Source organism: Cibotium barometz, chromosome 43 (assembly GCF_041138505.1).
Source record: "Cibotium barometz isolate CiBa-2024 chromosome 43, ASM4113850v1, whole genome shotgun sequence".
Classification (NCBI taxonomy): Eukaryota; Viridiplantae; Streptophyta; class Polypodiopsida; order Cyatheales; family Cibotiaceae; genus Cibotium; species Cibotium barometz.
The window spans coordinates 31,606,611-31,620,238 of NC_141088.1; the positions used below are offsets into that span (position 1 = coordinate 31,606,611).

At 39.5% G+C, this 13,628-nt stretch overlaps 1 protein-coding gene across 1 annotated transcript; it reads left to right on the forward strand.

Moving 5' to 3' along the window:
• The first annotated feature begins 1,341 nt into the window (after positions 1 to 1,341).
• On the forward strand, positions 1,342 to 2,185 carry LOC147613819 (pathogenesis-related protein 1-like). Its single transcript, XM_086781238.1, has 2 exons — positions 1,342 to 1,620; positions 1,712 to 2,185. The coding sequence occupies exons 1-2, from the start codon at positions 1,437 to 1,439 to the stop codon at positions 2,044 to 2,046; spliced, it is 519 nt and encodes a 172-aa protein (XP_086637364.1). The 5' UTR covers positions 1,342 to 1,436; the 3' UTR covers positions 2,047 to 2,185.
• The last annotated feature ends 11,443 nt before the right edge of the window (positions 2,186 to 13,628 follow it).

Consider the following 13,628-nt stretch of genomic DNA (forward strand, 5'->3'; position numbering starts at 1 on the left):
TATGCATAGATGCCTCTTTATGCATAGATTCCTTTTAATGCATAGAGCCCTTTATGCATACTAGTAGCATGAAAAAACAAAACTCCTTAGCACCTGAGCATGCAATCAAGGATGTACAATTAATAGAAAGGGTTTAGGGTGTAGAGGTTAGCTAAATATATAACAAGGACAAGGTGTTGGACCAAAAAAAGAAGAAGACCTACAAACGTATAAACCATAAACATCAAGCTTATTCTGCAAAAAAAATGAGAGAGAGGGTTTCTCACCTTATGTGAAAATATCTAGTAAAAATAATTTATTTTTAATATTAAGTGTGATAAAACATAAACCTACATATGGCCTACTTATTAGTAAAGAGAAGGAGAAATCATTACGTTAAAGAGGACATACCTTCATATATTGCATGCTTACAGAGAGAAGAGAGAGGGAAATAGCATAACCTTTTGATTAGAGAAGGGAGATGAAGTTTATAAGGGAGATGAGGGGTTTTCCAACAAGGAGGGATATTAGAAGAGGTAGATGAGGGTTGAGGGAGATGAGGGGTTTTCCACCAAGGAGGGATATGAGAAGAGGCAAATGAGGGTTGAGGGAGATGAGGTGAGGGTTTTCCAAGGAGGTATATGAGAAGAGGGAGTCGATAGATGCATGAGGAGGAATGTGGAGGGAAAAACGAGCTAGCTGGCAAGAAAAACCCGTGACTGCTTGTGCGAATGGAGAGAAGATATAGTGTCAACAAGTCTTTCTTTGGAAAAGCCTTAAGGACCCACTTGCATGATGTGAGAAGGAAAAAAAGAGCAGGGTGTATTATTAGTCTATGGCAAAAAGTATTGGGTTAGCACATGGACTTCTTCTTTCTTAGGTGTATTATTAGTCTATGGCAAAAAGTATTGGGTTGGCACATCCTTCTTCTTTCTTTCTTTCTTTTTTGAAAACTAGTTGGCTTTTTAAAAAAAAAAAAATTATTTTGTTGTTTTTGTTTTTGTTTGAAAACTCCATCAATGGCAAAAAGTATTGGGTTGGCACATGCTTTCTTTGAAAACTAGTGTGACTCGTGGGGCGCGGAGAGTGGGTCCCGGTTTAGAGAATCGGCGGACAATGGCTTTTTGCTTTTCAAAGTTGGAGCCGTGAATGACTACTAAGCTGCTGCTGCTGCTTCTTCTTCTTCTTCTTCTGTAACATTTTGTTGAATGCTGACTTAAGGAAAAGAAAATACTTAAATATTGTCCGGTCGTAGAATCTGGTCGACAGTCGAAAGGAAAATTGGTATCAATCGAACTCTTCCACCAATAATATATTGCTATATATAAAAGTATAATATAGCCCAATGCTCCCTCGCATTTCCATCTGTAACTTCTTCTCTTCTCTTGTGGTGGTGGAAGCAAGCAATATTCACCAACAAGCAAGCATCAAAGCAAAGCAAGCCAGTAATTAGCAAAATGGCCATCGAGGTGTGCAGCGACAAGGTGGAGTGCAAAGTGTCGGCCAAGAGGATGTGGCGGGCAGCCTTTGAGGACGCCCACAACTGCCTGCCCAAGGCTGTGCCGCACGTGATCGCGGGCGTGGAGTACGAGGGGAGCGGCTTCAAGGCGGGCTCCGTGAGAACCATCCACTTCCAGAAGAGTAAGCATATTTATAAACTCTTGTGCATTAGGCAGCTCCCCAACCCAATTTGATGTGAAATTTGGGTCATAATTTATTTATTTATTATTAGGCTACGCCGAGAAGATCTCCAAGGAGAAGCACCCGGAGCACGTGGTGCTGTACATCAAGGAGAAGCTGGAGGAGGTGGATCACGAGTCCCTCAAGCTAACGGCGGTGGTGGTGGAAGGCGGCTTCCTGGGCGTCCTCGTCAAGCACTACAAGTTCACCATGCACGTCAAGGAAGGGGCCCAGCCCGGCACCTGCGTGGTGCACTGGTCCTTTGAATACGAGGCTCTCTCCGAGAAGCATCAGCCCCACGTCCCTCTGGCTCTCAAGGAGGTGGTTCCCGTCGGCTTCAAGGATTTGGAGGCCTACCTGCTCGCCCACCCCGACTGCGCGCAGTGATTGCTCGCAGAGATTCCATCCACGTCTCCGTCGTTTTAATAATAAGTACATGCTCTCTTACTTATGTGATTAGTATCTACTCCTCCATGTGACATGTATACAAGTGTTTTTTTTACCAATGGAACACTAGTCTGCTTTATTATGTGGCATTTGGATGCCATAAGTACCTAGTGTTTTTTTACTTATCTACTCCTCCATGTGACATGTATACAAGTGTTTTTTTTAACCAATGGAACACTAGTCTGCTTTATTATGTGGCATTTGGATGCTATAAGTATCTACTCCATGTATGTGACATGTATACAACTGTTTTCCAATAAAACACTCTCATGAGCCTTGCACTAAGGGGGGGAAGAGAATAATGCAAGGGTAGATACAGGGCTTGCCTAAATGTCATAACCCCCCCTTTTTTAGGAAGCTAGGTCACCTCAGTTGCATCACTTCACTCACTCTATACAGTTTTGTATTCTCGGTATGGTTCTTCTTTCTCAATCTAAAAAATCCAGCTTTGATATAGCAACCGCCTCTACAAATGTTTCAATTCCTCTATGGGATCCTTGTCAATCTAGGAAATACCGTTGCATTCCAGGAAATTCTAAGAAGCGCCAACGTACTTTTTTAAATCCCTATGTAGACAGTGCCATTCATAGGATTCGTAAAATTATAATATTTGTTAGCATATAATCATTTTTATCTAGCATGAAATCATACCACTGTAATTTTGAAAGTTATTCATATATAGATGGAGCATTGAGAATGCAGATCGACCCCTCTTCTCAAATTTTCTGTTTCGTGCCTTGCTTGAGCTAACATGCCTGAGCTAACATCGTGGAAAATAAATCGGGAGCCTCTCAATAGCTTTAAAGAAATGCCATGATGTCAAAAAAGCTCCTATGAGCCCTATTATACCCCAAAAAGAGGTGGCGTTTTCAATCACCCCCAAAAGAGATCTTACGTGGTGTTTCAGGGGGTAAACACCCCAATGAGAAATCTTAAACCTGGAGTCAGCCTTTAAAGATGTCATTCATGAAACATTAGTGTCGAGTGTTACTTATTTTGTACACCTTATTCTCTACCACTCTTTAGGTCTTGTAATAATTTAATCTTGGAAGAGAGTATGTTAATGGTATATGTGTTTGTCTTAAAACTACATCCTGAACAAGTTACCCAAGATGGGAATTAGAAGCCTCCTTCTCACATGTTGAGTATTGTAAATGAGGGGAGTAAACATGATGCAAAGATAGGAGGGTTGGTGAGGATCCAAAGATTATATGTAATAGCTTCCCATGATCGATTAGAAAGATCTACAATGAAAGAAAAAAAGGGTAAAAACACCAATGGATGAGTAACTAGTATACGCCAGTGAAGGATCCCATAGAGGAGGTTGATGTAAATAACAATGTGGTGCAGGCAAATGGAGAGCAACAAACTACATTTGCTTAGTGGACCTAGAGAGTTCTCTAATAGTGGTTCTATGGTTAGACCTTGGTATTTAAAGTTGAGGTGAAATGCTATGAATTTTGACACATCATTGAGCAGTATTGTAGGTGCTAAAAATTAAACAAATTGACATGTATCATGTAAGGAAAAAGAGAAAGCAGATCTACCTTTGATAATGCTTGATGTTTCAATTTGCCATTCATTTGTTGTGATGGGAATAGTGGCTGAGAACAAAGCCTTGATGAGGAGTTTAGAATCTTGGTTGTTGTTACACTTGGTGGCATAGATCCAAAGTAGCGTTGAGAACAAATTTATTGATGATGTATATATATTTATTGGGACATGTGAAAACTCCCTTGTGCATATTTGAATTTACAAGAAATGTACACATTTATATGGTTTTAGGTTTACATCTATTTTTTATTAGATTAGCTTGTATGTTATTTTAAAGAAGTTGACATTTTTGTAAGAGGACACTATTTTGAGCCCCACAAGTTATGTCAAGTAATATACTTAAATACACCAAGAAGAAGTGTGGGATCACTTTTGTGTGGGGGAAAATTGAACCCAATCTTGTGTCATGTGAAATTATTTATTCTATTCTTTACTTGGTGTTTAATACTTTGCAATTAATTCATTGGGTTCATGTCAACCTCCCCCAAGCCTTTAAAGCTTATACTTATAAGATTATAAAAGCTTAAAGATTTAAAGCTTTATAAAGCTTAAAACTTTATAAGCTTTACAAAGCTTTTCTTAAAGATTCTCAAAAAAGCTATCAAGCCCCCTTTTTTTTTCAAATAGCTTTGGAAAATGCAACGATAGCTTTGGAAATTATTTTCTCCCTCGCTAGTAGTTTCCAAAAAATTTCAAACTGCTTTTTGCTTTCCAAAATCATTATTTTTTATCCAAAATTGCTATTTTTGAGCGCAAACATTTCTTACAAATTACCTAAGAATCCAAAAAACTTCTCTAAAATGTTTTTAGAGCTTTAGTAATAAATTGGGCACATTTTCGACCACTTATGCATACTTATTTTAATCAAGCTACCCAACAAATAAATTATTTATTGATTGTTTTTAAAACTAACACACGTGAGACTTTCTTTCTATATTAGAATATTTAGTACACATCGCAATGACTTTCACATCTCCTCATAATCATCGTCAACCATTGAAACTCCTACAAATTATAATGGAATGTCTCTGACTCACTTATATTATATTGCAATTCACACTTATTCGAGGCATTGTTACACATCTTCAACAACAAACCTAAAGATGAATGGTCAAAGAGTTGGACGAAAGATAATGAAGCTGTTTTGTTATGATCCCCATTTGGCAACACTCACATCTTTCCTCGTAATATTTAGTTTTGTCAACTCATGAAACAACATGGAATCATTTGAGGATACAAAATCGAAGATGATACCACCATCGCTAGTGAACACTTTCTTACTCATTTAAGTTACCATCAATCTCACTAACCCCCTAAAAAGATATTTGTCATAGTACATTATAAAATAACACTTACTTTCTCAAACATAAATCACCCATTCAATATTTATTCTAAATTTATATTCACTTATTACTCCAGCCTGAAACTAATAAATAATAAACAGATATTCCTTGTTAATCCTTTTTTCTAGGATTTTCCACAACCACAAGAAATGGCAATATCTATCGTAGATATTCAGTCAAGTATAAAGCCACCCCATCAAAGAATCTTAATGGCTACTTGATCGTATCCTTGTTGCTTATCTAGCCTTGATTACATCTTATGTACATACTAGCCCATGATGATTATGATTTTGTGGCAACCAAGAATAGTTGCTCCTTGGGGTATGTTATGAGGAGTTAATTCATGGAATATTTATATTTCCACATTTTTCATTATTTATGAATTCTCCTAGACCGTAGCTTACTTTATGCATATGTGGGTGAATCCTAACATGCAAGGGGGGGGGGGGAGAGAGAGAGAGAGAGAGAGAGAGAGAGAGAGAGAGAGAGAGGAGAGACAGAGAGGTTGATGAGAGAGAGAAAGAGAGAGAGAGAGAGAGAGAGAGAGAGAGAGAGAGGAGAGACAGAGAGGTTGAGGAGAGAGAGAGAGAGAGAGAGAGAGAAAGAGAGAGAGAGAGGAGAGGAGAGACAGAGAGGTTGATGAGAGAGAGATATATATATAGAGAGAGAGACAGGGAGGAGAGACATAATAAGAGGGGAATTGAAGAGAGAGATAGACATAGAGATGAGAGTGGAGTGAGGGGTGGGCTCAGCTTGGGAAGATGGAGGATGAGGGGAGAACATGGGTAATAGAGGGTATAGAGAGAGAGGATAGGGGTTATAGAGGGTATAGAAAGAGAGTGGATGTCCAAAAAATCTTGCTCCAAAAAACTCTCTCTAAACTCACCCCCACTATTACTTGACTTCTACTTTCTTTGATGGCTCCAAAGTACGATTCTTCTTATCTACCTCCCACTGCTTCATGCTTTTGGCATATGCTCTAGCTTGTCACATTTCACCATCTTCTTCTTCTTCTTTCCAAAAGAAGAGGGGTTACTATACTACTTCCCCTTACCTTTATTTTGTGCTAGTAAAGAAAGTAGAATCACTACCAAAAGAAGAGGGGTTACTATACTACTTTCCCTTACCTTTCTTCTGTGCTAGTAAAGAAAGTAGAATCACTACCATGAGCATGGCACTAAACTCTTCATGGGTCAGGGGTAAACATAATATCAGATAGATTGGCTAAAAAGCTAGGGATCACTAACATGTAGCCTGCCTATTCCACAAATGCATGGCTGACCAGAGAAGGGTCTAACCTATCAAGATAATCAGGGGAGAACAGATAGAGGTGGCAGGATGTAGCTTCATTGCTGGGTTCATTGTTCTCAAGATGATCGAGATAGTAGGTGAATATCCCATGCTCCTAGGAAGGCCTTGGCTCAAAAATGGAAGAATAAAGCATAACTGGGAGATGACAAGATCACAATCAGAAGATGGAAAAAGAAATTTTACATCTCAATGGCAGGAAATTTTGCATCTCAATGGCAGGCTAAACCCGAGAAACCCGAGAAGTTTGGGATTTTGACTATTGTTGCACCTAATGTACAAATAGAAAAAGTAGTGTTGAGAATGCATGGTAGTGATTGACATGTATGCATGTCAATGAGGATTTTATATCTAGTGGAGAGGTTGAGATATGATGGGTATAAAAACCTCATTATGCTTATATGGTTAAAGCAATATAGGAAATAGAGCCCACATGTTTTGAGGAGTCACTTAGACACAAACATTAGGAAGATGCCATGGGTGAAGAGATGGCTGCATTGGATACAAATGAGACATAGGAGTTAGTACCTTGGCCTAAGGAGAAAAAGGAAATTTTAAGTGGGTCGATAAAGTAAAGAAAAATTCAAATGGGTCTATTAAATAAAGCAGATTTCAAATGGGTCTGTGAGCAAATGTATAAGGCAAGCTTGGTAGCCAAGGGATGTGCACAGACCTATGGCATTGATTATACAATTAGTGTAACCACCTGGATATTGTTGAAATATACAAGTGAATAGGGTGTGTGCGGGAACAAGCCCTTGGTTAGAGGCTGTAAAAGAGAATGTGTAAATGTGAAAGAACTTGTGAAAAGGTGAGAAGAATCTACTAGGAGAGAATAAAGGGTAGCATGAGAGAATTTAGGAAGTGTGGAGTTATTCTGGGAGATATTCAGGGAAAAGAGAAGAGGTGGAGAGAATCAAGCAAGAGGTGGAGATATTCTGGGAGTGAATCATGGAGAAATCAGTGGGATTAGATGCTTGGATGTAAACTCCATAAATTGAGGCATTGCCCTAATGAGAATTTGCTGGTTTTTGAGTATCCATACCTACATTAATCTATTTACTAATTATCCACTAATTACGTCTTAATTATTTGCTAATCACTTTGTTAATGATGTTGATTCTAGTGTTTGATCCACCATAGCTCATCATTATGCTCAAATTGGAGAAATCAGTGGGATTAGATGCTTGGATGTAAACTCTATAAATTGAGGCATTGCCCTAATGAGAATTTGCTGGTTTTTGAGTATCCATGCCTACATTAATCTATTTGCTAATTATCCACTAATTACATCTTAATTATTTGCTAATCACTTTGTTAATGATGTTGATTCTAGTGTTTGATCCACCATAGCTCATCATTATGCTCAAATTTCAACATGGTATCAGAGCCATGCTAATTTGTGAGCCTATTATCTTGCTAATTTTTTTGCTAATTAGGATTAGTAGAAAATTATAATTTTCTCTCTTTTTTTCAACTAGTTTCTGCACCCCCAGCCAGTGGAGGAACTCCCTCTTCTTGCACACACAACAATAGCTCAAAAGCTTCTAACCATATCTAGCTAACATCATTGGGCTCCAGCCTATGCAAAAAACGCAGCAAACCGCCAGCGCATTCAGGAGAATTCCACGTTTTTTCCAGTGTAGACTTTTCTGATGAAATTGCAGAGCTTGAAACAGGTATCTAGAGTATGGTGGTACAAGATATGAGAGTATCTTGACGCTATTAGATTCCATATATCTACATCATATTTATTTTTGCGTTATGTGAAAATGTTATGAGGAATATATTCATATTCCCACATTTTCCATTATTTTTGAATTATCCTAGATAGGTTTAGATTGGGATGCTTTTCTAAATCTAGGTGATTGTAGCTTACTTTATGTGTACGCAGGTGAATCCGTACATGCGTGGGAGTACTGGTTACATCGTCTTGATGTTATGAGTTTCGGTATGGTTATTTGTATTCTTAGTCAATTAAGTTTTTAATTGATTGGATAGTTGATGTGATTGTAGATTCTTTGATTGGATTATGCAAGAAAGTTGGTGGTGGTGGTGGGTCAAATAATTGATTTTGTGTGTCCCCACAGAATGGCACCATCGCTAGTTTTAGGTTCTACATGCCAATTGGCTCGTCTGGGTTCTTAGATAGTACCTAGGGCATTGTTCTCTTTGTATCGAGCGAGCTCTTGCTCCATCTAGTCCATCCTTAGGAGGAGGTCATCATGGGTGTCGCAGATCCCTTTGGTGGACACGGGGACTGGGTTGGGGCTTTGAGGGCTCGCAACACTACTGATGACAACTGTTGTTGGGCACAGTTGTCCAGCTTAGTGCTCTAGAATATGAGCATCCCCTTCGTCATCCGAGTCAGCATCCTCCCTTGGTTTTATTGCTTGCACTAGCCTGTGAGGATTAGGCGGAGCTCGTCCATGAGGTTGTCTCATAGATGACTCAAGTCATCTTACAGGGTGTTGGAGAGCTCGGACAAGACTTGAGTGTCAATTTGGATGGTACTGTAGGAGGGGCTGGTGTGCGCTTTCAGCTGGGCTTCCAAAAAGCTGATTTGCATTTTGTCCTTAAGGACTTGGTCTTTGAGCGAGTCAAGGAAGCCAGTGAGGTAGGTGGTGGCTCATCTTTTGGCTTCCTTAGCAACAATTACTTCCCTCTGCGCATCCGCCACCTGCTCTCTTAAGTTGTCATTCTCCTACTAGAGGTGATTAATGGTGTCTTGTAGGTAGAGAATGTAGGCGTTAGTTTTGCACGTGCGGAATGGATCCTCCCCCTCAAAGCACTAGGTCAGGTACATGGCATACCGACTAGTCGTTAGGTATGTCGAAGGGTAGGCGATGGGGGGAGGGACCTATAGGGGTGGAGACCACCACCAACTAGTCGTTGGGTATGTCGAAGGGTAGGCGATGGGGGGAGGGACCTATAGGGGTGGAGACCACCACCAACTATGCAGGGGTGACTCGGGTTGTTGAAGGTCGACAACTCCACCAATACCCGTTGCTTCTTTTCTTTGGACACTTGGGAGGCCAACACCATCTTGCGCTTGAACTGCGACACCATGGCCATTGATCAGGTGTGCCCCATTTCAAAGTCTGGCCATCCTCTCTAAACTGACCACCTTGATCAAGATGTGCAGGATTTGTGGCTCTGGCTATGGTTCTAGAGCTTTTTACACTTCATCTTGTTGGGGTGGGTTCTATACTACCACAACACCATATGGAAACAACACCATTAGCAGTTGTCCCATATTGGTATGTGTGTTACTCTTTTGGCCTCCTTTTGCAGCTTGGTGAAGTAGAGGGTGGGCCAACTGATGTCCTTGCTTTTCTCCACCTTTCCGGATCCATCCCATGGCTGTGCTGTTGAGATGTGCTATGTTTTATTCTACAGCCCCACAAGGTCTCCAAGACCATTCTATAGTAGCAGAGAATGGTTGAGGTGCTCTTGTGGTTTTGGAGTTTGTGCTCTCCATTGACTTGGTCTCCAAAATGCCAGACCATGTAGTTGTGCTTTTCGAAGGGAATTTCTGTAAGGCCGTCGAGGGGGGAAACTTTAGCCATTCGGCCACCAAATCTTCTATTAGGTTCATCTCGATGCCGTGCAGGTTGACGGTTGTGCCTGCCTGCAGAAAGTTGCCTAAAAAGTTCATCAGCATGAGGGTGCACTAGCATTGTGTGCTATGGCATGTTGAGAAAATCAACAAGCCGGTGATTCCCAACTACCCCTGCACATCAGCACTATCTGTGGAGATGTTGAGGGGTTTAAAGGTGACCCTAGTTACGACACGGGAAGAAGATACTGTGCGACAAGAGAGTGCAGCAAGTGTCGCCAGGCAGAGCGATGGTTTGCGAAGAGCTTAGTGTAGGTGCAAGGGGACAGTAGCATGATAAGTTGGCTGCTTCGCAGTAGTTTGGCAAGAAGTGGGACATTTTTAAGCCTCTCGAATCCATGTCCAGGGTAACTCCAATGAGTTCAAAATGACCAATCAATTGCCACAGCCACATATCTCAGTCAAGATATGTGTCGGCCACGTAGGTTCGGGAGGAAAACTAGCCACGTAATATCTCGGGCGAGATAGACGGCAACATGATCGGGCAATCTAGTCAAGATCTAAACGTATCTCGGTCAAGATAGCTGGAGTTATTGACTAGATTGCCCAGTCATGGTGGTGGCATGCCAAGTGAACATGTACATTCATATCTTGGGAGAGATATGAAAATCCATACAAAGTTTCTTGGGCGAGATAAATATATATTTATCATATCATGGGCGAGTTTCGAAATCGAGTTAATTATATATTTATCATATCACAGGCAAGATACATAAATCAAATTAATTATATATTTATCATATCTCGATGAGATACGTAAATCAAATTAATTATATATTTATCATATCTCGGGTGAGATACGTAAATCGAATTAATTATATATTTATCATATTTCGGGCGAGATACGTATATCGAATTATTTATATATTTATCATATCTGAGGTGATACGTAAATCAAATTAATAATTTATATATTTATCATATCTCGGGTGAGATACTTAAATCAAATTGATAATTTATATATTTATCATATCTCGAGTGAGACACTTAAATCAAATTGATAATTTATATATTGAAAGCAAAAATGAAATGTTGGTGCCACATATCTCGCCCGAGATATGTGCACCCTAAAATTCCAAAACTCTCCTTGCCTTTCATTATTTGTCATCCTTTTCTTAGCTTTTTCGGATCTACTCACACGAGCACTTATTGTCATCTATCACCATTGCTGGAGCTCGATCGAGCTGTTGCAATTGTTAATCTCGCTCGAGCTGTTGTTGTCTGCCATTGGACCCATATTTTTGCCCAGGTAAGCCCCTAGTTTAATTAGTAATGGTTTTTTAAGCTTTGGGCAAAACATTTCTATTAACACATTAATTAATGTAACCTAATTATTATAAAGCATAATTAACAAAACCAATCGTGCATTCGTTTATGCGTCGGTCTACATTTGTTTATATGCGAGTTTGCATATGAAAGTAGTAATTAATGAAACTAGTAAGCTCTGCATTCGAAACCAAGGTCTGCACTAGTAATTAATGAAACCAATAATTAACAAAACCAGTAAGAAGGCTAATTAAATGATCAAAACATAAAAGCTGCTCAAATTTTGGTCGTTATGCATGTAAAACCACGTTTCAAAACCCAGCCAAACCCATTAAGCAGGTTATTAAATGAAGCCTCTATGGGCTTAATGTATGAAGCCCTATGCAACATGAATTATGGCTTTATAGGATGAAGCCTTTATGCATAAGGGCTTATTGCATGAAGACTTATGCAAGATTCATTATGGCTTCATGCATGAAGCCCTATGCAACATGAATTATGGCTTTATAGGATGAAGCCTTTATGCATAAGGGCTTATTGCATGAAGCCTTTATGCATAGAGGCTTTATGATTAAGCCTCAAAGCTTTATGCATACAGGCCTTATGCATGAAGGCTTATGCATAAGGCCTTTATGCATAAAGACTTAATCATAGGGCTTTATACATAGAGGCTTTATGCTTAAGCCCTAAAGCTTTATGCTTAAGGCTTATGGATAGAGGCTTTTCTGATCATTAATAACTCTATAGTATTGCCCTAGTAACCTTACATGTCATAGTATTAGCAAAGTGTCCAACCAACCACTCACACCCCTTGGAACATATGCATGTATCACCAACCCTGCAACCTATAATTGCTCCTAAAGCAACAAGGTTCTTTTGTCCATAATTAACAAAAGACCCTCTTGTCCCATGTAGACTACAATGGCCCGCAACAACATTTTTGAAATTGTTTCAAGCCTACATGGCTGGCCCCCAAGCAACGTATTTGCCCTTTGGGTTGCTCGAGGTGGATGGCCTCTTTGACCACAATCCCCTTTTGTTCCTGTCTCAAGGTGTAGAGGTTCTGTGGTGGTGTTTTCATGTTGTGTCTATAGGCACTGCATTGAGGGGGCTTCCTATTGCTTTTCCTCAAGCTTCTATGAGAGGATGGACTTCTTGATGCTGGCAAAGTCCTACTTGAGTTCCTTTTTTCTCTTCTCCTTTGCTCCCGTCGTTCTATTCTTCCCCTTCTTTTATCCGAACTCAAACGCCCGCTTCTTTTTGTACTGTGTTTGCCCTGAACTCCCCTCTTCCTAGGACTTTATAGTAGATTCTTTTTTATGCTCTATGCTCTTTTTGTGGCCTGCTCCCTCCTTCTTGCCCAACTCCTTAATGTGCTTTAAAAGAAGTTGTTATGTATGGGCCAAATTGAATCTTTGTCTTGGTGTTTGGGGGCAGTTGACTTTGCCAACTTGATCCTTGATATTATTATATAAGACCTCTTCCTAGGCCACTTTTGTTCTTGCTTTTGCTACTTTCACCAATCCATATGCCTTCCTTGACATGCCATATGGCTTGTGGGCTGAGATTGATCATCTCCACCACGAGCCGCATACGCTTATGTCGATCCTCATCTAGTGTAAGATTCCTCCCCAGCCTCTCAAGATTTCCAACATCTTCCCGTGTAATCAAATCCCTTTTTAGAAATATAAAAGATCTTATTTCTAACTGTTTTAGCCTAGAGAGAGAAAATATTCTAGAGAGAGAATATTCAGATTTTTAATATTTTTGGATAGAAAAATATCTCATCTTATTAAAATGAATTTCCTTGAAACAGAAATTCAAAAAGAACTTTCCAATGTGTAATTGGAATTAATTGGAATTGGGTATAAAGGACCTTAGCCTAAGGGTCTAGATTTTCAAAAAAATTTAGATTATGGTCCAATTAAGGTTCCTGTGGGCCAATAGGATCAATCCATGTGTGGGGAGGAGATAAATCCAATTTGTAAAAGAAATTACCCAAAAATGAGTAAATGCTCACATAAGATGAAGAGTTGAATAAGGACAAGGCTAATAGTTAAAAAAGGGGGAGATATTTAGAAGTAAATACCCACATAAGATGAAGAGTTAAATAAGGACAAGGCTAATAGTTAAAAAAGGGGAGATATTTAGAAGTAAATACTCACATAAGATGAAGAGTTGAATAAGGACAAGACTAATAGTTAAAAAAGGAAGATATTTAGAAGTAATGATGCATTTTGGACACCTCTGCATGGGGAATTCCCCTCATGAAGAGGGTGCCTATTTCACATGCTTGAATGAGTTTTAAACTCCCAAATAATGAGATATTTTAATCTCTCATCTCTCCTGTTTCAACTAGATCCAAAAAGTGACCAAAAATGACCCAAAAATGGTCAAAAATTGACCAAATTGATCGCGAAAATTCTAGAATC

Bases quoted from the DNA above. Each gene is read 5' to 3' on its own strand.
- LOC147613819 (XM_086781238.1), top strand. From the start codon at position 1,437: ATGGCCATCGAGGTGTGCAGCGACAAGGTGGAGTGCAAAGTGTCGGCC. The intron at 1,621-1,711 runs GTAAGCATATTT...ATTTATTATTAG, and splicing joins AACCATCCACTTCCAGAAGA to GCTACGCCGAGAAGATCTCC.